The 21,782-nt window shown below is 43.3% G+C and overlaps 2 protein-coding genes across 5 annotated transcripts in view; one reads left to right on the top strand and one right to left on the bottom strand.

The window, feature by feature from the left end:
• Positions 1-21,782, bottom strand: part of WDR4 (WD repeat domain 4) — a 140,438-nt gene that overhangs the window by 69,259 nt on the left and 49,397 nt on the right. For both annotated transcript variants that reach the window (XM_033940459.1, XM_033940458.1), the window contains one exon: positions 18,186-18,342. In XM_033940459.1, coding sequence (XP_033796350.1) covers positions 18,186-18,342 — 157 coding nt within the window. The remainder of the gene's footprint in view (positions 1-18,185; positions 18,343-21,782) is intronic.
• The window catches only part of SLC37A1 (solute carrier family 37 member 1), a 368,358-nt gene that overhangs the window by 306,156 nt on the left and 40,420 nt on the right, over positions 1-21,782 (top strand). For all 3 annotated transcript variants that reach the window (XR_004539090.1, XR_004539091.1, XR_004539089.1), the window contains one exon: positions 14,049-14,710. The gene's annotated coding sequence lies outside the window, so the exon portion shown is untranslated. The remainder of the gene's footprint in view (positions 1-14,048; positions 14,711-21,782) is intronic.

Below are 21,782 nucleotides of genomic sequence, written 5' to 3'. Positions count from 1 at the left end.
CCGATAACCGGTATCGCTCCCCCCCGCCCAAAGAACTTCAAACTTACCCCCCATCTGGCACCGGCACGCAGCCCACAGGACGTGCCAGTGCTGCTTGAAGAAGTTCCTGCCTCTTGCTGGGCCTTTAGCATGCATCTGCGCATGCTCAAGGCCTTCTAGTTCTCCCTCGCTTTAATATAGGAGTATTTTGGTTTACAAGCATGCTTCTGGAACGAATTGTGCTCGTAAACCAAGGTTCCACTGTATATGATAAATTGGAAGATTTAGAGAACAGGAGTCGGCGGACAAATCTGAGGATCCGGAGAATACCAGAATCTGAGCACTATCTGGATTGTGAGAGGGTTGCCCTACAAATAGCATCTTTACTATTGGCTGATGGTCCAGAGTCCGGATCCCTACCAGAGATCTCTATTGAGCGAGTGCATTGAGTTTGGCAGCCCCTCGAGGGAATAAACCCAGAGACATGCTTTAAAGATTTTAGGATCAAGGAGGCTATTGTGTGGAAAGCCAGATCGCTTGTTGTTCTCAAATGGGAGGATCTAGAATTTGAAATCTATCAAGATCTGGCTGCTGTTACTTTATGTTGCAGAGCAGAATTGAAACCCTTACTTCAATATCTTGTGGACCAGAAAATTAAATACCGCTGGCGTTACCCTTTTGCTCTCCTTTATTATTTAGAGGGTTCTTTGCGCACTGTACAGTCCCTTTCAGAGGCCTCACAAATCTTTCCTGAGGTTCAGTTCACGGAGATCTCACAAACACAATCGGGTTGGATATCTGAAGACGCCCACGTCGGGCAGAACCTTCACAACCTCGGTGGCAGTGAGTCCGATGAGAGGGTGGTCATCTGAAAAGCCATTTGCTTGACCAGGAGCAGCGTTCTCTACCTGGCACTTGATGGGGATTCGTTTCAGGACCGTTGATATTTCTTATCTGCGCTTGCAGCTTTCCCACTGTTTCGGTGGTGTGTTTATCTCCTGTATTATGGAGTGTTTTGCTGTTTGAGTTATTGAACTATGGGGTTGGATTTATATAAATATATTGTGTGGATTTATCAAGGGAGGACATTGGTTTCTAGTTTTAAGATTTTACTATGGTTGGTATTTTCTATACTGGCTGGGAGGACACATGGGGAGGGGCTCTTCTCTCCCTTGGGTTACGTGGGTGCACTTTATGTGGGTACTCTTGTGTGTGGTTACTATGGATGGGAGGGGAATTTCATGGAGGGGGTATGGGGGATGCTATGGGGACTGTGGGTTCTAGGTAGAGTGTATTGTGGGATTTTAGTTTCTCTTTTGAGACTATGGGTGACCTAAAATTATTATCTATAAATGTGCAGGGTCTTAATGTTCCCATGAAACGTCATCTCCTTTATAGGGAACTAGCTCGTCAGAGGGCCCAGATTGTGTTTTTACAGGAGACACATTTGTTATCTAAACATGAACAAGTGTTACACCCCCCCGGGATATTCGATCATTTATTTTGCTTCTAATCAACATCAACAGAAAACTAAAGGAGTAGCCATTCTCTTTCATAATAGCTTACAGGTTCAGGTGGCTACAGAACTGAGGGATCCGGAAGGTCGTTAATTACTTCTGGGGGTCACTATTGCTCATCAGAAGTATACCCTCTGCAATATATATGCTCCAAATGTGGGTCAAGGGGAATTTTTCACACTTGATGAAATTTTATACCCGCATATTGATGTTTTCTTAATGGGGGGTGATTGTAATATTGTCCTAGACCCCTAATTGGATAATTCTTCTCGTCGGAGTTCCAACTCCCTTGTAGATCATAAGGGGTTTCAACGGCTGCTCCTACATTGGGGGCTAGATGATATTTGGTGTATAAAACATCCTGGGGAACGGGAATATACTTTCCATTTTGCTGTTCACAACACTGATTCCCGCATTGATTATTGGCTGGGAGATGGTGTTGTCTGTTGAACAGTACAATGTTGTGAGATTCACACTATGATCTTAGCGGATCACTCTGCAGTTAGTCTGGTATTGATAGGGGGAGGGGGCCCCGTAAGATCACACAAAGGAGATTTAATGATTGCTTATTGGCAGACCTCGCCAATGTGATGCAATTGACAAAGGATATCATGGATTACCTTGAATTAAATGATATTAATGATATCCATCTCATACTCTTGTGGGAGGCATTAAAGGCGGTGCTTAGAGGGAAAGTAATTGCTTTGCAAGCTCATACTCAGAAGCTACGAACCAGGGAGGAGCGGGCTAAAAGGAAGGAACTTTCTGATCTTGAATCCCAGGGGGCAGCAGAGAACTACTCAGGAAAATGCTCAATTGGTCAAACTGCGATTGGATTTGAAAAATCTTGAGCTGGCTAGCATTGAGGTGGCATTACGTCAGACACGGCAGGAATACTTTGAATTTAATGATAGGGGTAGTAAACTTTTAGCGCACAGATTGAAAACTCAGGCCAATCGCAATGATATTTTGGGTATTTATGATTCATTGGGTACCTATTGTACTTCGGTATCAGATATGGAGAAAGCTTTTTTGCAGTTCTATAGTGAACTTTATATCAAGCTGTCCCAGCCTCCATAGACCAGGATATAGAGGATTATTTAGGACAATTTTCGCTTTCGGCTCTATCTGAGGGAGAGACAGCTCAGTTATCTAGACCTATCACCACTGTGGAGCTGGAAGAGGTGGTTCTCTCTCTATTTAACCTTTTCCTATTTTAATAAATTTTACATTACGCTGGTTCCAATCGTAATTATTTTAGCAAAGTTTTGTATTATTCACCGTTATCATTTACAGCTATTGTAAACATAATGTAAATAAGTCATAAGTTTGATTGTATTTACAGTTTAGTTTATTGTAAACCGCCTAGAAGTCGCAAGATTACAGGCGGGATATAAGAATAAAGTTATTATTAGTATTATTATTATTAAGTCTGTAAATTCAAATATTTTGTGTTCCTGGCTCTTTATTAGTCCATACAGACTGTTTATCCACAATGGAAATGACATTTTTGGAATGTTCCGTCATCCGGGACACACAATAGGAAAAGGTTAAATACTGCCCCTGGGTTGGACGGATTTACTAATAAATTTCATAAAACTTTTTAACATTTATTGGTGCCCTTGTTGGTGAGAGTGTTTAATAGTTTTGATGATTCCCATCCGTTATCTCAGACTTGGCTTATGGTGGCTGTAACCTTAATTCATAAAAATCGGCCTATCTCATTGCTTAATGTGGATTATAAAATTTTTACTAAAGTTTTAGCTTTGAGATTGCAGGTCTATATGCCACAACTAGTTCATCCTAATCAGGCGGGCTTTATTGCCCGGCGACAGTCATTTGATAATATCAAAACCGTTTTACATCTAATGTGGCATGCTCGTCGGGAGGGAATCCCTGCTCGTTTTGTCCCTCGATGCTGAAAAGGCATTTGATCGGGTGAGTTGGGTATACTTATTTAAGGTGTTGCAAAAAATGGGTATTGGACAGAGATTTTATGGTTGGCTCCAATTATTATATGATGCCCCTTTATCCAGGTTAAAACTTAATGGTACCTTATTGTCCGCTATTCCTTTGGCGCGAGGGACGCGTCAGGGCTGTGCACTCTCTCCCTTGCTTTTTGCACTTTCTATGTAACCTTTCGCGAGCCGGATTCATCATCAGGGGGATATTTTGGGGATTCAATTGGGAGCACAGCAACACAAAATTTTACTTTATGCGAATGATATTTTGCTTTTGTTGCGTGATCCTGAGATTTAATGTGGTTCGTGAATTACAATGGTTTGGTCCGCTTTCTGGTTTCAAAGTCAACATGACTAAATCAGAGATCTTAACTCTTACTCTGGAAGATCATGTGGTCCATAGGCTGCGTACTGCCCTCCCTTTTACTTGGGCCTCTAGTTTTACCACTTACCTGGGTGTTAATTTAGTAGCAGATTATAACAATTATACAAATTTAATTTCCCTGAGTGCTTGCGAGTCTTATTTCTTGATTTGGAACGTTGGGAGGGATTGCACCTTAGTTGGATAGGCCGGATTTCGGCTGTCAAAATGATGTTACTACCCCATATTGTATGTTTTTATGGCCCTTCCTATAGCTTTGCTGGATGGTTTTTTCTGTCTTCTATCTCGTAAGCTTTTTGCATATATCTGGTGAAAGAAGCCCCCGCAGGTTCGCCGGAGTATTTTATATAGATCTAAACTGGAAGGGGGTATGGGGATTCCCAATTTTCGTTTGTATTATCAAGCTGCCCTCTTACAGGAAATAGTGATGTGGCTTACTTATGAAGACCGCCCGTGGATTCATATTGAACAATGTTTTAACCCCCAGGTGTCTCTTTGGATGTTACCTTGGGTTCCGGGAGACCATTTGTGTGTGGCGTTAAAAACATCTAATCCTTTTCTATATGTGGTTCTTCGGAATTGGTATGTCCTTCGTAGGCGGATGTTCCCGGAACGTATGTTTTTCTCTCAAATGGCAATTGTGACGTTGCCTGCTACTTCACCAGGTGGAGAGGGTGATTCGCATTAAGTGGATTCTTGCGGGCCTCTGGACCTTGGGTTAACTTTGAGAAGATGGGCAGATGCATCCCTTTCAGGAATTGCAAGATGAATTTGGCTTGGAGAATAGAGATTCTTTTCTCTATACGCGCCTGGGCTTTTTGGGAGTTATCTTTGGGGGAGAATTGGCTTGAACAGGCTTTTCGGGCAGGAATGGGGAGAGGGGGAGTTTCTAGAGTATTATTAAAAAGAGAATCACCGCTAGATCCCTACAAAGCACGATGGGAGAGGGACATTCCAGAGGGGAGAGGGCTACCTAGTTGGGACCATATATATAAAAGGTTATCTAAATCTACATTTTCCCTTAACTATATATAAAATGGTTTTAAAATATATTATAGGTGGTATTATAACCCTGAGCGCCTTTTTTTCCATTTTTCATTTGGGTTCTGATCGTTGTTGACGAAACTGTGGGGAGCGGGGAGATTTTATACACATCTGGTGGACCAGTCCTGGAGTGAGACCTTATTGGCAGCGTGTGGGTTGCTTTTTAGTTTAGATCTTTCATAAGCATTGTTGCCTGTTGCTAGAATGTTGTTTACTTAATGTGAGAGTTCCTGGTTTGTCAACTCCTGAACAGAAATTGGCAGCCTTGGCTTTTACAGCTGCCAGACTTGCTTTGGCGCAGTGTTGGCGTACTCCTAGGGTGTGTCCTCTTCAAAAGGTTTACTTTTGTTTGGATTATTTACATCTAATGTCCCACCTTACTGCATTGAAGCATAATACTCTTAACTTATCATAAAATTTGGGACCCATATCTCCAATGGAGACAACACTCTACCTAGTTTTGCTTTGTGAAATTGGGGTTTTGGAGGGGGGAAGGGAAGCTGTGTATCTCTCATTGTTTTGATTTTTGCATTTTGTATTGCCTTTGACTATGTTCTGTTGTGAAAATTTCAAAATTAAAGTTATGAAAAAAAAAAAAAAAAAATCGAAGTACTCCATTAAAACAAAAAAGTTTTGCAGCAGGGTGATATAAAGAGAGATTAGGTTCTTACTTTGTTAATATCTTTTCTAGTAGATAGGCTGTCATGCTTGACAGTGGGGTATTTATCCAATGTGCACAAGCCATGAAGAAGGAATCCATAAGGTTTGACTGACATCAAAATCTCACTTTGACTTGAACTTCCTAGATTGAGACACTAGGCAGGCAGAGAAATACTGACAGGGTGGAGTTCCTGAATGACAAACCTATTTACTAGAAAAGATATTAGCAAGGTAAGAACCTAATCTCTTTTTCTAGTACAATAGGTGTGTCATTCTGGACCGTAGGGAAGTATAAAAGCAGTTTCAGAAATCTAGGGCGGGACCTTTGTGCCTGCTCAAAACACTGAGGACCCAAAGACTGTCCTCCTGTGCTGCCACGCCCACTCTGTAGAACTTGGAGAATGCATGCATAGTGGAGCATGTCGCTGCCCTAATTAGGTTAACTGCCCACAAAGCAGCCATGCTTCTTGTGGAATGCGCTTTCAAGGGGACCGGCAATTGCTTGCCCTAGGCAATACATGACAACAAGATGGCCATCCGTATCCAACTAGAAATGGTAGCCTTAGATGCCAGTCTACCTCATCTAGCCTGACTGGTGAGCACAAACGGAAGGTCAGACAGTCAGAACTCATTGATGATCTCTAGCTAGCATAGGACTCTCCTAACATTCAGCTTTTACAAAATAAGGTCTGTTTTCCTTGACCCTGTGGTTTGGAACACTAGCAATCTCATCTCCTGATTGATATGAAATACCGAAATGACCTTCGGCAAAAAGAATGGGACTGTATGCAAGGAAACTCCTGTCTCTGTGATCTTAAGGAAGGACTCCCTGCATGACAGGGCCTGCAGCTCCAAGACTTGTCTCGCTTATGTAATGGCCAAGATGAAAACAGTCTTGATGGTAAGATCCAACAAGGATGCCTCTTGAATAGGCTCATAAGGAACGTGATTAAGGCCATGCAAAACCATGTTAAGGTTCCATGACTGAAATGGTTGTTTTACCGGTGGAGGCTTAGTGCCCCTTTAGGAATCTGGCTATGTCTGGATTAGAAGTCAGGGGAGCTTTGCGACCACGGGCTCTGAAGCACGAGAGGCCTGCCACTTGGATCCTGAGGGACACCACTGTGAGGCCTTTATCGAGACTTGCTTGAAGAAAAGTTAGCCCCACTGCGACTGGAGCACTAAATGGCTCCATCTTCTCTGTCATGCACCAGGCCTGAAACATCTCCCATGCCTTAGCATAAGTGGAGACCATTGAAGGCTTCTTGGCTCTGAGGAGAGTGGCAATGACTACCTTAGAGTATCCTTTGCACTCAAGAGCTATGCCATAAGACCAAAGTAATTTGGATCTTCTATGACCACAGGGCCTCAAGATAGAAGATTGGGCTGTGCCAGCAGTTTGAGACCCTGGACCCTCTGAAGACGCACTAGATCCACATACCATGACCTGTGTGGCCAATCTGGTGCTACGATGACAACTCTCCCTGGGTGGTTTGCTATCCTGTGAAGTTATCTGTACTATCATGGCCATGGAGGAGACATGTTAAGAGCTCACTCTTTGGCCACAGCTAGACTAGGGCATTCAGGCCTTTGCTTCCAGGCTTGGATCTTTGACTGAAGAGGTCCACCTTCTTTTGTTTTAGCTGTAGCCATCAGATCGTATATTGACCATCCCCATCGAAGAACAATGGACTGGAACGCTGCTGCAGATAACGTCCATCCTCCTGAGTCTAAGGTCTGCCTACTGAGGTAATCAGCATGGACATTGTCCACACCCGTTACGTGCATAGCAGAGATTGCCTGAAGGTGTAGCTCTGACCACTAGAACAATAAGTGGGCTTCCAGGCTCAGCTGTGCACTCTTGGTGTCTCCTTGGCAAATGAGATATGCCACTGCTGTAGTATTATCAGAGAAGACTCGGACCGCCTGTCCTTTCAAACTCTTCTCCAGTTTCTGTAATGCCAAATCGAATGACCTGAAGTTCTGGTCTGTTGATGGACCACTTTCTCTGGGAGGCCAACCACTGCCTCTGAACTGGGCATCTGTTGCACTGGCCTCTTCAGCTGAACAAACTGGCATCTGCTGAGAACCACCCACAAAATAATTCTAAGAGGCATGCCCCGTAATATCAATTGTGGATGGAGCCACCAACTCATACTGCAGTGGGATTTCAGAGTCCACTAGAGAGTCATTTGAAGGGAGTCCTTTTGTGAGGACCACCGAGACAGTAATGCTTTCTGAAGAGAAAGCATGTAAGCCTTTGCCCAAGGGACCACTGCTATGGAGTCTAATACTTGGAGATAGTGCTATGCAGACTGAGCTGGCTTGGATATCATGTCTGCTATCTAGAAGCTTCTGTCTGCATGCCTCTGGAAGATAGACCTGGCCTTCTACTGTGTTGAATATTATTTCCAGGTATTCAATGGATTGGGACATAACCAGCTGGTTCTTTCGAAAATTCACTATCCAGCCCTGGCTCTGCAAGACCTGAACCACTTGAGTCACTACTTGTTCCCTTTCCGATAACGACGGAGTTCTGATCAACCAGTCATCCAGATATGGAAGCACTTGCAATCCTGCTTTGCGGAGATACACTACCATCACCTTGGTGAATGTACGAGGTGCTGCTGCCAACCCAAAGGGAAGCACCAAGAACTGAATGTCTCTCTAGCACATGGAATTTCCTGGAAATATGGGAATGTGTAGGTAGGCTTCCATCATGTCTAAGGAAGCTAGAAATTTCTCTTGAGTCACCGCTGCAATGACTGTTTGCACGTTTTTCCTGTGAAAGCTTGGCACATTCAGGCCTCATTGACCCGTGTGAGACCAGACTGGGTTTCCAGTCCTCTAAGCCTTTCTTGGGCAGTATGAATAATATGGAGTATCTGTCCGAGCCCAATTTTTCTGGCATCATTAGCTGTCCGTTAAGGGATGGGTGAACTCGAGCTTGCACCCTCCCTGAATGACCTCCAGTACCCAGTGGTCTGATGAGATCTGCACCCACATCTCCGTGTTCTCCGAGAGCCTTCCTCCTATCCTCAGGAGGAAGACTTCAGCCCTAGCATCATTGTGCTTTCTTGGAGGTTACTGTGGGACAAAAACTGAAGGCTTGGCTTTGCCTAGGTCCTATGAATCTGTCGTGAACCCTGATACTATCTCTGAGATGAAACTCCTCCAGAGTTCTGTTGAAAGTGACTGAAATTAAGAAAATAAGACCACCCATAACCTCTAGGAGGTTCACGGTCTGGTGTCAAGCAGAGATTTTGGCTGGCAATCTGCAATGCTGGCCATCAGATCATCCAGACCTTTCTGAACAACATCTGTCCCTTGAAAGGGAGTCTGCCGAGACTAGCCTAGCATGTGGAATATCCCACCCATTGCCTGATCCAGAGCATTTTGTGGGCTGAAATGGAATAAGATGAGATTTTGCTCATGACTCCAATGATGTCGTAGAGAGCACAGGCTACATAATCCACCCCTACTAGAATAAGCTGGGACACAGGCTCGTCCTCTGCCAGGGTGAGCCCACACATCTTGGTATGATAAGAGCATGCCACAAAAAAGGCTGCTGCAGCTGCTTTGATCCCTAAGGTCAAGACTTCAAACTACCTTTTTAGAACTACATCCATTCTGCGATCCTACATATCCTTTAATACTACACCTCCCTCATATGGCAGGGAGGTGTGCTTGGTTACCTGAGCAACCAAGAAATCCACCTTAGGCTGAGCAAACTTCTAAGTACCTTTCTTACTTATAATTTTAATGTATATTTTCTGAAAACCGCTTAGAACCTAACGGATGTAGCGGTATATAAGAAATAAATTACATTACATTACATTACAAACATCTGTTGACACTCCTGTGCTATAGGAAATAGCCTAGTCATTGGCTAAAGAGCCCTCAGAAGCATCCCACTACTCCATGACTAAAGTACTCATCAGTATACCACTCCACTCAGGATAGAACACCAAGTAGGAGTCTTGCTGCAACTCCTGTAGGGCGTCAGTAAAGAGCTCTAATAGCGCTGAAGGCTTGAACAGCCAACATTCTGTGGAATCCTCTCCTTAGTCGAGGACCACCCTGCATACTTGCTCCTTTTTTTTTTTTTTTAAATTGTATTTATCGAGTGCATCATACCAAGAGATATCAACATTACAAACATGAATCTGCATAATTACATGTACATAATCTCCAATGCAAAACAGAACATAGTGCAATCATATCTGCAACAACATCTAACCAGTTGCATAGAGGTCCCCAATATAAATGTAAAAATGACAGACAATGGGGAACAAGCTTCTTAGAAAAAGTTCCATTACATGATCTGAAGATTGTAAGTCTACCAGGATATCCTGATAAATAATATGGTATGATGGGAGAAATCCTCCCCAAACTTTACAGAAATGCACATACTTTTCACCCCAATAACAAGCCACTTACTCCCCCCCTTCCCATTCCCTTTACCACCCAAAAACAGCAGGATTGACAATAATATCTGAATTAATGAGACTTGTGTTGTTGGGGGAGAGAGAACCCAATAATAGATTCTCAGTTATTCTACTATCTCCCCACATCACAGTAAAATGAAAAGAAAGGACGGAATATAAAGCGATATGGAATGCAACAGTATGAAAAGACCCTCAAAGACATTGCAATAGAGGGGTAAAGCAAAATGATAGGTATTCACAGCAGGCTAAATCCCAAGCTTAGAGATCGATCGTACTAATCTAGCTTTGGGGTAACCTATAGGATGAATAGTAATCTCTGCCAAAACACTTTGTAGTTCACCCATTCAGGTTTCTTTTGCGTTTTGTGTACCTACAATTCAAAGTGCGCTACAGCGATAGCTTGATTCCTCCACTCTGCGTAGGAAGGCGCCTGAGGGGATATCCAAGACTTCAAGATAGTTTGTTTGATGAGGATAATATTGAGATGTAAGAAATATCTAGCTTCAATAGGAAGACCCAGGTCCACAAAAGCTTGCTTTCCTCCCAACAGTAATGCGGAGTAGTCCCATTCCAAGGAAACTCATAGTGCCTTCTCCAAGACGTGGAAAATGGCATTCCAAAAGAAGAGGGTCTTTCCCTGTTGATTGGATGAATAAGAATAGTTTGTACTCGTCATGGGGAGGGGGGAGGTTCCCCTGTTGATTGGGTACATACATGCCTCTGCTACAAAATTGTATTTGGTCTATCCCCAAGCTACCTCACCCCTCACTTCCAGCTAAATCACAACTATAAACACTCTCGCAGAACTCATTTGTTCGTCTTCCCCCCCCTAAAATTATGCCAATTTAAAAGGTTCCTTAACAAAACCTTCTCCTTCCAGGCAGCCAAACTAAACTCATGGTTATCCCAAATTGTACTTGACGCCCCTACCTACCTTGACTTAGAAAAAAACTCAAAACTCACCTATTCCATGGACAGTGAGCAAGGGTCATTGATGCCTTTGTGAAAGCTTCAGGTTTGAAAATAATTATACATGCAAAATGACACCAGCGCAAGGTTTTAAAAATTATAACCAAGATTTATTGCATTATCGTTTCTATTTTTCCATTATTAGATCAAAAGAATCCAGCATCATTGCTTACCAATTGTGCTAATGGGAGATCGTTATAGTAGCCAAAATACTGGCCTTCTCCTAACGGTCTCGTTTTACTAGCTCCAAATTTCCTATTATATGCTGTTGGCTTTTCGTGACATCATTATCATAATCAACCAATAACAATCCTATGGGTGGTCTTAAAGTTGGACAAAGAAACATTCCTCCACATTTAAAAGTTAGACAAAGTTTCAGAAAATTACTTTTGATTTCTGAATTAACATTAACATTATTCAAAAGAATTCTACAATTATTAACAGGGTGCTGAGAAATTCTCAGCCCTAAAGGAAAAAACTCTTCCTAAGCTGACAGGTTCAAACTGCATAGCCTTACACAGAAACCTTACTCTAGAGCAGTGTTTTTCAACCTTTTTTGGGCAAAGGCACACTTGTTTCATGAAAAAAATCATGAGGCACACCACCATTAGAAAATGTTAAAAAATTTAACTCTGTGCCTATATTGACTATATATAAAGTAATTCTCTTGAATAGGCATCAAATAAACACAAAGAAAGTATTTTATAATTACTTTATTATGAAATATTAAGTAAACAGAATAGTGAAAAATTATAAAATACTTTATTCAGTGCGAAACCTGGGCCTGTTTGGCTGAACACAAAGCTGATATTCTGGCTGGAATCGAAGAAAGACACACACGTAGCTCTTCGTCAACAGCTCTCAGTCTCTCTCTGTATTTGGTTTTTATAGCATACAAAAATAGACAAATATACCCTCCATCCTTTTTATTAAACCACAATAGCAGTTTTTAGCGCAGGGAGCTGCGCTGAATGCCCAGCGCTGCTCTTGACGCTCATAGGCTCCCTGCGCTAAAAACCACTATTGCGGTTTAGTAAAAGGTGACCATATTGTAAAATATAGACAGCAGATATAAATTCAGAACTGTGCATAGTAAGTGAAGGGAAGTTTTCATCTCTGGGAATTTACCCAGTTAACTATTAAGTTATTTGGGCAAATTCCTTTGAAAACTGTGGTAATACTGCCTCCACTTTGCTAAATTTAAAATAAAATCATTTTTCCTACCTTGTCTGGTGATTTCTGGTTGCACTTTCTTCTTCTGACTGTGCATCCAATCTTTCTTCCCTTCTATCAGCCTGTATGCTTTCTCTCCTCCACACCTCATTCCCTACCCCAACTTTTTCTTCCTCTCTCCCTGACCTTTCTTTCTTTTTTTCTGTTTCTCTTCTTTCCTTCTGTTTCCCTGCCTGCCCCCTTTCTTTCTTTCTCCCTGCCGTTCCCCAAGCCACTGCCACTGCCGCTGCCATCGGGGAACAGGACCCACCAATGGATAACAGGCCCCAAAGCCGACGCCGACGCATGCTCTCCCTGACGTCAATTCTGCAATCGGAGAGGAAGTTCCGCCCAGCCAGGCAGCGATTGGCTGGCCCGAACTTCCTCTCCGACTGCAGAATTGACGTCGGGGAGAAGAAGACTTATCGGCTCGATAGATTAGATCGCCAAGACAAAGTGAGTCCTGGGTGATCGACTCACTTTGCCTTGGCGAGCTACTGGCGCCCCTGCCTCGGGCCCCCTGTCAGCTCCGGGCCCCTGAATGCAGGACTGGTGCCCTGATGGCGGCCCTGCGGCACACCAGGCAACATCTCGCGGAACAGCGGTTGAAAAACACTGCTCTAGAGGAGGAGGGGGGGGTAAGTCCCCCTCTCCTCTCCCTGAAGCGTGGGCTTCCAATGCCCCCTCCTTCCTATTCTTAAGACTGACTCGAATTACTTCCAGATGCTGCCTTAGGATTTTCCTTAGTATTTCTTCAGGTTTAAAATATATAAAATATTAGAAATTAAGTACACACCATTCTTTCATATATCTCTCATATATCAATCATTCCTTCGTTCATTCGGGGCCCCTTGCACACATTCATACTTAATGCATTTTATATCTTAGTTTAGAACACGTTATCCTTCTTTACCAGTCTAAAGCAAGCACAGCTGGTGTTAATTAACACCACGAGGCTGGGAGCGGGAAAACTCAGAGAGGACAAAGAAGATAGAAAACTATTCACTGGCACAAGATGGTGTCCAAACAGAGAACCCAAACTGGATTCCATGTAATCATGTAATCATGATTTCCACCATGATTTGGCTCAACAGCAAAGTACACAAGAAAACACCATTCTTTCCCTTATATTAATCTTTAGTGTGTTTTTTCTTCTGGCCTTAGCTACATTATATTTAAATGTTTTATTCACCTGTTTTTCGTACGCTTCTATTTGGGCGCGGTCCTTAACTAACACAGATGTTTGCCTAACTAGAATTACCCAGAATCATACGAAAAACTGGCCTTTTGTAGAAAAAAACTCCACAAAAAATACTGCACTTATCATGTCCTAACATCCATTCCCATTTCCGTCCCATAACCAGCACCCCCTGCTGGCCACGAGCCACTACTCAACAGAACCCCTAACTCCCTCTCACTTCTTTAACTCCCACCAACTCACGAGAACATTCTTCCCCTCTTATTGTACCCACCAAACCAATTTAACTCAATGACCGCACTTTCCTGTAAATACTACTGTATATTCTTGCATACTCCTGTCAACCACAATAACCTGTAACTCCAATGTTTCTCTATGTCTGTAATCTTAATTTAATTGCTGTGAACCGCCTAGAACTCTCTGGGTATGGCGGTATACAAAATAAAGTTATTATTATTAAATCTGACCCCAACACATTTGTTTAAATGGGATATAAAAAGAAAAACGCCACAGCCATGTTCCTGCTTTAAGCTTGGCAACATGGGACACATTGCACCAGCAAATAAAAAGGTAAAAGTCTTTAGGTATATTCATTAATTTGATATGCTCAATTTGAATGAAATATTATAAATAAGTTATCTATGAATAATTATTATTGGCAAATTTTATTATCCTTAGGGGGAATTTCCTTGAAACAGCCTGTGGTGAAACATAGATCTATGTCGGAAAATGTACCCCTTAGCCGCGTTCTGCATACCAACTAAGATAAGTACCTAATGCTGGAAACCTTTAAAAAGTATTTATTTACATATAAAATAGCACTTTTGAGCACTTTAAATTCAAAAGGAGACCGATGACAATTTGGGTGTGTATAGTCTGCTTGTACTTGAACTATACTATACGTAGCAACACCACCAAGGTCTCAAAGAGGATAGCTGAAATTGCCCTTTGAGGTATTTATGTGTGAACAAGTTGATATTTGCTTAACCTCAAAATAAATTGCTGAAAGTTTTTATGCCTATATACTGATGTATTCCAAAAGAATAAGCTTACTACATTTCAAGAAAGTGTGAAGAAGCGTTCCCCTCTGCTACTCACAGCACAAGCATGCATCTGAAGGCCACAAGCCCATACGTGCCCCCTTTTCTCTGGTTAAGTAAAAGCGATGCAATATCTTAAATTGTGTTTCTTGCATAGATTCAGTCATCACAGGGAGGGCCAAATCAGTCGCCTATTCATCTGCCAAGCGCTGCAAATGGTGATCTCTCTGGTAGTCCATACATATCTTGTACCAAAACGACATGCGACTGGATGTGCAGGGGATTGTATGAAGATATTTAGTAAGCAAGCCTTCATCCATTTATGCTTGTGCAGGAAAAGTAGTTGATGGTAATAATGATGAATTTGAAGTTTTCCGCCAGGGTTACAAGGAGGAGTCTTCAGGGCTTGGGGCAATGCTCACCATTTGACTTTTGCTATGTGAGTGCAGGTAGATGCTAATGCCGCTGCAATTGTCAAAACGAGGGGAACAGCCTACCCTCCCAGGCATAGTAGCATAGCAAAAGTCAAATGGCGAGCATTGCCCCAAGCCCTGAAGACTCCTCCTTGTAACCCTGGCGGAAAACTTGGGTTGTGATTAAGGGGAAGATAAGGTGATGCTCGTTCAGATCTCGATTCCTACCCCCTCCACCATCTCTAGGCCTGTTGGAGTGGTTGTAGAAAGGGCAGAATCCCAGCTCCTCCCTGTCCATGCATGATAGGTGAGGGAATACCATCAATGTTTAATGTTGCTACTTTTAGAATAGCCAGTATCAAAAACTGAAATAGCGTTTAAGCAAGATAAGAAGTTTCCAAAAGTGGAGACAGAAGGAGCCTCCCAGCCAAACTCCCCCCCCAATAGCCCACTGCTGTATCCCCAGTGTTCCAGAAACAAATATGCCATGTCAATATTAGTGGTGAAAAAAAGAGTCAGATAGGAACAACTCCCCCCCTTCCAACACACACATACTTCTTCCCCCAACCCTCATTTCACACTCCCCGTTCCAACATCCAAAACCCACATCTTGAGACTAGGCTGTATAGTCTACACCCCTACAAAATATTGTCCAGCTCCGGGGCACAGAGCAGATCAAACACTGCATATCAAACATTAAGTGAGGTAGCTAGAGCAATCCCTTCCCTCCCAAATGTGAGAAAAACGAGGGCATCCTGCAATCCAGAATAAAAATTGTTCCCATAGCTGAGACCATGCCCCGTGCAAATAGAAGGCGAGGACCAAAGCACATAGCACCCCCACACACACTCCAGGGAAGCCAGTGTACCACGGAGAGAAAGAAATCATCCAAACATATTGTTAAAAGGCAATACTACCTCCCTCTCCGAGCACACTACAAAACATAAATTATGTACAGCAAATACTTTACAGTTCAAGCGCTGCAGGTCCATAACCCTCAAGGAGAGGGAGAAAGAGACCGGGGAGAAATCCGATCAGCAGAGACAATTACCATGAAACTTGTTTTTGTGATCAAAGGCAGGCGGCAAGGATTTAACAAAGCGTTCCATCTCGTGCACATTTTCAATAAAGAGAACCTTGTTTGCGTGTTGAATTCATGCCCTGGCTGGAAAATGCAGTGTAAATTTAATGCAGTGATTATACAACTCAGTACAAAAGGGAGCCATAGCCTGCCTTTTGGCCTCCACCTGCAGAGAAATCTTGAAATAATAAGATGTTATGCTCCCCATATTTCATGCCCCAAGACTTCCGATAATGTTGGAAAACATGCTCTTTATCTGCAAAGCTAAAAAAACGTGCAATAGTAGGCCTGGGTTTCTGGTCATTCTCCCTAGCTGAGCCCAACCTGTGTGCCCTCTTCAGTATAATTGAGGCAAGTGATACAGCGATGATTAATAGGCCCGTTAACCATACTTCCAGAATGGGCTGTAGATCTCCATTCTTAACAGAGCTGGGCAAGCCAATGAGTCGGACATTGTTCCGTCTGCTCTGATTCTCAGAGTCTTCCAGCTAGTCAAATATGTTTTTAGTGGAGGATTCCAGACTGCATATGTGGTCCTCAAAATTATGGGCCCGGTCCTCCAGTTGTGCAATGCAATCCTCCGCTCTCTGGATCCTACCCGCTTGGTGCTCAAAACTTTCTTTGATATCTTCAATGGCCATATGTATTTTAGACAACTTATCGTCCATCACAGTGGTAAGATTTTTCATAAGCTCCTGTACTACAGCCTCAGGTAGAGTAAAGATCGGTCCTGTAGGCTCTTCAGCCTTTCGTCTTATCTCAGATATTCCTTGGCTGTTTTTGAGCCATAACCAATTAACTCCCCAACCAAAGTGGAAAAGTCAGGGAGCGGGAAGGTTAAGAAGTACAGTATATACAAAGATCCACAAAGTAAGCACTGAAAGAATGCTTTTTAAATGATTACATGCAAGATGCCCTGGAACTGGTGTGAGGGACGTACACTCTGGCCCAGAGCATCACGTGACACTACCCCTGCATACGTGCTCCTATTTACGGCCAGGGAAGACTTGCCCTGCGACCCCTCACCTTCCAAATCCCTGTCAGAAAGGTCCACAGAAACCTGGTCAGCCTCTGCCAATGACTCTAAGGTGCCCTGGGAGCCAAGACCCTTGTGTGATTCCTGGCTTGCTACCAGACCTCCGATGATGATCTTGGCTATCCAAATAAGCTCTTCACATCAAATTAACAAATTCAGGAGAAAAGACTTTGTCAGGCAGCCCCCAAGTCCCCTTTAGGTAACTCCACCTTATGTCTTTTGGGCTTCGCGGCTTCTACACTCTTAGGCTTAGGTACACCGCTGTTCCAGGGCTCTGCTAGTGATTTTCTTCTAGTAAACAGGCCTTCCATAGGATCCTCAGTCCTAGAGAACAAAGCCCAATGCTTGCTCTTGCGCTGCAAAGCATGTGGCACAAGGGTGCTTTTCCAGCATTCATCCAGTGCAAATCTGGTATGAATTAGGGGTAAAAGAGCCTGAAGACTTCATCCCTGCCAGTTTTGAGGCAATTTGAAGGATCTGGAGAGCTTTGAGAAAAAAAAATCAAAAAAATATATCAATAAATCCAAGATGGCTACTGCGACGGTGTTTTAGCGCCAAAAAAAAATCCTCAAACATACAGGATTTTAGAGGTGAGGGACCCTACAAATATAGATTTTTCAGAAATCCTTCCCACCGCCAATTTTGCCCATAGGCTGTAATAGCCTTACTCAGTGTGACATGCATTCTGAAGGTGCTGCAGCCTGCCTTAGCTCTAAACAGTAGCTGGATCTGGGAGAAGAATCTGTGCCTCAATTAGCCAGTCCTCCGACAGAAAGATCTTCAGGCTGCTAGTCAGTTCGAAGTCAGGCTGATCCACAACCCCTGTGGAACTGCACATGTGAAGGGAGGGAGGCAAAATCACAGCTGGCACCCTGAAGATCCCCGCTGAGCCCTCAAATGAAGCCCCTGCGATTCAGAAGGCAAGCTAAGCTACTAGGAATATGAACCCCGAGTTTCAGAGAGTATTCTCTGCATCTCTGCAGACTGGCCAACAGGTCCCCAAGGGATTAACCTGCTGGCTGCAGACTCAAATCTGTTTCTTCCCTAAGCTTCTTTTATAAAATCTTTCCTTTAACAGTTATAAAGAGTTTTACCTCATGCAAAATTGTCATTTCTTTAATAAGACATTAACTATTTTTTTTGGTGGCCCTCCATGTAACTACAAATCCAAAATGTGGCATGCAAAGGGTTTGAGTTTGAGACCACTGCACTAGAAGATGTACTTACAGACAAACTTATACATACCACATCCAATAACATGGAAAGGTGACCTAGTTCCAGCTCTCCATTCTTTTGCACTTCGACTATGGAAAAGGAATACACATCTCCAGACTTATCTGCAACTAAAATTCTGTCTTCCGAGTTTGTAATTTTGAGAGAGGAGCATCTTCTAGCCAGTGTCCTGAAATACATAAACCAGAGGGTTTGCAATTATTCAGTATAACAAAAATAGATGTACATCTATCCACACATTTTGAAATTGTTTGGGTAAAAGAATTTGCATATCAAACACTAAAAAAATTCATGCCCAGTTGCCTAATGCTCCGGATATTTAATTTGTAGGCGTCTGGATGCTGTGGAAACTGACCGACCATGTTTTTTGCCAATTATGAAGTTGCAGATTTTGGAGGATCTGATGCACTGGCAAGGCAATAAGCTTCGTTACTGGAGCCTTACAGGATTGAAGGATGGTTTGGAAATCCTTGCTACCTGAGGAAGTTGCCTCCGGATTAAGATCCAGAAGAGAAGATACCTTCTTTAAAAACTTTGGATAGGAATGCTCCTCAGTGACAGCCTGCTGAGGTAGAGGCAGGTCAGATTCTTCCTCCATATCTGAAGTCTCCTGCTTTTCTAGCCATTCTGTGGGAGATGATGGCCCCTGGGTAGGAGATGAGCAGACAGGGGTTCCTGGGCTCCAATCCAGTTGTGGAGCTATATCAAGTTCAGATGGGGAGTATATCAGATTATCATAACATCGCTGGGCAGTGCAGGACATTGGTGGACCTGGCTGAGGCTCCAAAATAGGCAGAAGGCACAGGATCTGGTTGCTGAAAAAGCCCTGCACGAACCTCTGGAACAGGGTGAAAAAACTAGCCACAGGGTGTAAAGACTGAGAACTAGGGGAAGGAGAGCCTGGCACTGAAGGAGACAGAGTTAACCTCTTTGAAGGGACCTGCGGGATTTTCACCTCCATTGGAGGAGAAATCCTCTTGGTTTTTGAGACTGTTTTTACCTGCTTGCATCCAAACGCTGCCGGCAGGTCAGCGAGAGGAAGCCAGGGAGGGGAACGTAAGGCCACTTTCGGGCCCTTGGAAATCTTCTGAGAAGGAGTCGCTGGTGGAATACTGGTCCCTGCTGCCTTTTCGGCGGGACGCATTAATGCTGCTGCCGACGGTGGAGAGGGGGTGTTTAGCCTCTGTACCGCTGGGATATGATTTTTCTTCTCCTTTTGCTTCTGCAGTGCCGCTCAAGCTGAAACTGTTTTTTCTGTCAGCATTGGTGGGTGTACGCTTCCCTCCCCTGCTGGAACCAAGGCAAGGCCCTGAGGAGAGGGAGCTATGACAGTCAGCTGCTTGTTTGCTGGCATGTGTTTCTTGCCGGATAACAGCAATGTCGACGTTGAAGACATTCTCTATTGAAGTAGTCTTTGCGGTCCTAGTGGCTGCAATGTAAAAACAACCAGCTGGCAAGTGAAGTTGAAGAGAAAACACAAACCTGCGTTTTCTCTGAAGAGAAAAATAGTTGTTTTTTCCCCCCCGGTTGTTAAAAGGAAAACATACTTGCGGTTAGCAGAGTTATTGTGAAAAATTAGGTATTCTATCACTGCCGATAAGAAAATAAACTGTTGTAATTAGTTAACTATCTATGCTTCTTCTTTGTTTATTTGATTTTTTTGTACTGCCCCTAGGACTAGAAAGCTTAAGCTTTCTGACAAAAATTACTTTTAATTAATATAAATTGAATTGTTTTCTCTGAGAACAGGGGAGAGCTGCAACTGTACAGGAGCGGGTCAGAAAAAAAACTGACAGGAGCAGGGGAGAAGGCTCGAGGAGCACAGTAATCCTGCACATGCTCAGTAAGCTCAAAAGACTTCACCAACAAGTGGGGATGTATATCCCCTGCCTGTCTCCGGAGAAAATTTAGTCTCCTTTCTACCATGCCCCTAGTCTTTGTAATTTTTGAGAATGAAAAGTTGATTCACTTTTACCATTCTACACCACTCAGAATTTTGTAGAATTTTCTCACCCACCAATCTGTCTCTTTTCCAAGCTGAAGAGTCCTAACCTCTTTAGCCTTTCCTCATACGAGAGGAGTTCCATCCTGTTTATAATTTTAGTCGATTTTTTTTTTTAACATTTTCTAATTCTGCTATATCTTTTTTAAGATACAGTGATCAAAACTGAATGTAATATTCAAGGTGAGGTCATACCATGGAGCAACTTAGAGCAGTGGCGTACCTAGCATATGTGACACCCGGGGCCCATCATTTTTTGGCACCCCCCCATCTGTACGAAAAACATGATTTTTAGTAACAATCTACACGTCACACATGAGTACCTAGGAAAAGGCAGCATCTTACATATGCAGTGAGCAGTACAACATCAATACACCCATTGTAAAACTAAACAAGCCAGACTAGTACTGATCAATCCTACACCGTCAATCCTAACAGAAAACCATGTCTTTCGAACACACAGAACACACCTTTGCCTAGTATGGAATATGTCATCATAACCTAACCCCTCCCCCTTTTACAAAACTGTAGTATGGATTTTAGCCACAGTAGTAACAGCTCTGATGCTCATAGAATTCTGGGCATCAGAGCTGCTACCACCACGTCTGGTGCTAAAAAACGCTCCACAGTTTTGTAAAAGGGGGGATAAAATAGAAATACATAGACAAAGGTTAAATTGAACCAGAAAGAAGCTGGACTCTGCATACAATGCAACACCACAGAAACAGTGACACATGTCTCCTAAAACAATAAATAAACAGAAATTTTTTTTCTACATTTGTTTTCTCTGGTTTCTGCTTTCCTCATCTTCTTGTTACTCTCGTCCTTCTATCCACTGTCTGCCATCTCTCTGCCCCTATATGGCATCTTCTTTCCTTTGATGCCCCTTCCAGAAACTGTATGCCTCCCCCTTCCATATCTCCTTTCATCCCAATTGGTCTGGCATCTCTCTCCTCTCCTTCCCTCTCCCACACCTCTCTTCTGCAGTCCCTTTCTTCCCTCATTTTCCTTTTCAATTTATTTTCTGCATCCATCTAGATTACGTTCTTACTACCCTCTCATCAATTTCCTTTTTTACTGTCTACCTACAGCTCGCCACCTCTTTCCCTCAGCCCCTCCAGTATTTCCCTAACTCCATCCTTTTCCCCCATCATGCCCTCCTTTTATTTATCCCCTCCTTCCATCATCTGCCCTCTTCTCTCTCCCCACTTCCATCATCTGCCCCTTCTCTCTCTTTCCCCCCACTTCCATCATCTGCCCTCTTCTCTCTCCTTCTCTCCACTTCCATCATCTGCCCCTTCTCTCTTTCCCCCCTCCTTCCATCATCTGCCCTCTTCTCTTTCCTCACTTCCATCATCTGCCCCTTTTCCCCACTTCCATCATCTGCCCCTTCTCTCTCTTTCCCCCCACTTCCATCAGCATCTGCCCCCTTTCACTCCCTACAACCCAATTCAATGCAGTATCGTTCCCCCTTATGTCTCTTTCCCTGCAATTCCATCAGCATCTGCCCCTTTCTCTCCCTCCACCACGCATCCATACCACCTTGACCCCCTTTCTCACCCTTCACCATGATTCCATACCACCCTGACCCCCCTTTGTCACCTTTC

This window comes from Geotrypetes seraphini, chromosome 4 (genome assembly GCF_902459505.1).
Source record: "Geotrypetes seraphini chromosome 4, aGeoSer1.1, whole genome shotgun sequence".
NCBI classification, from domain to species: domain Eukaryota; kingdom Metazoa; phylum Chordata; class Amphibia; order Gymnophiona; family Dermophiidae; genus Geotrypetes; species Geotrypetes seraphini.
Note: the sequence above shows the minus strand (reverse complement) of the source record. Positions and strands in the feature narration are given on the sequence as shown.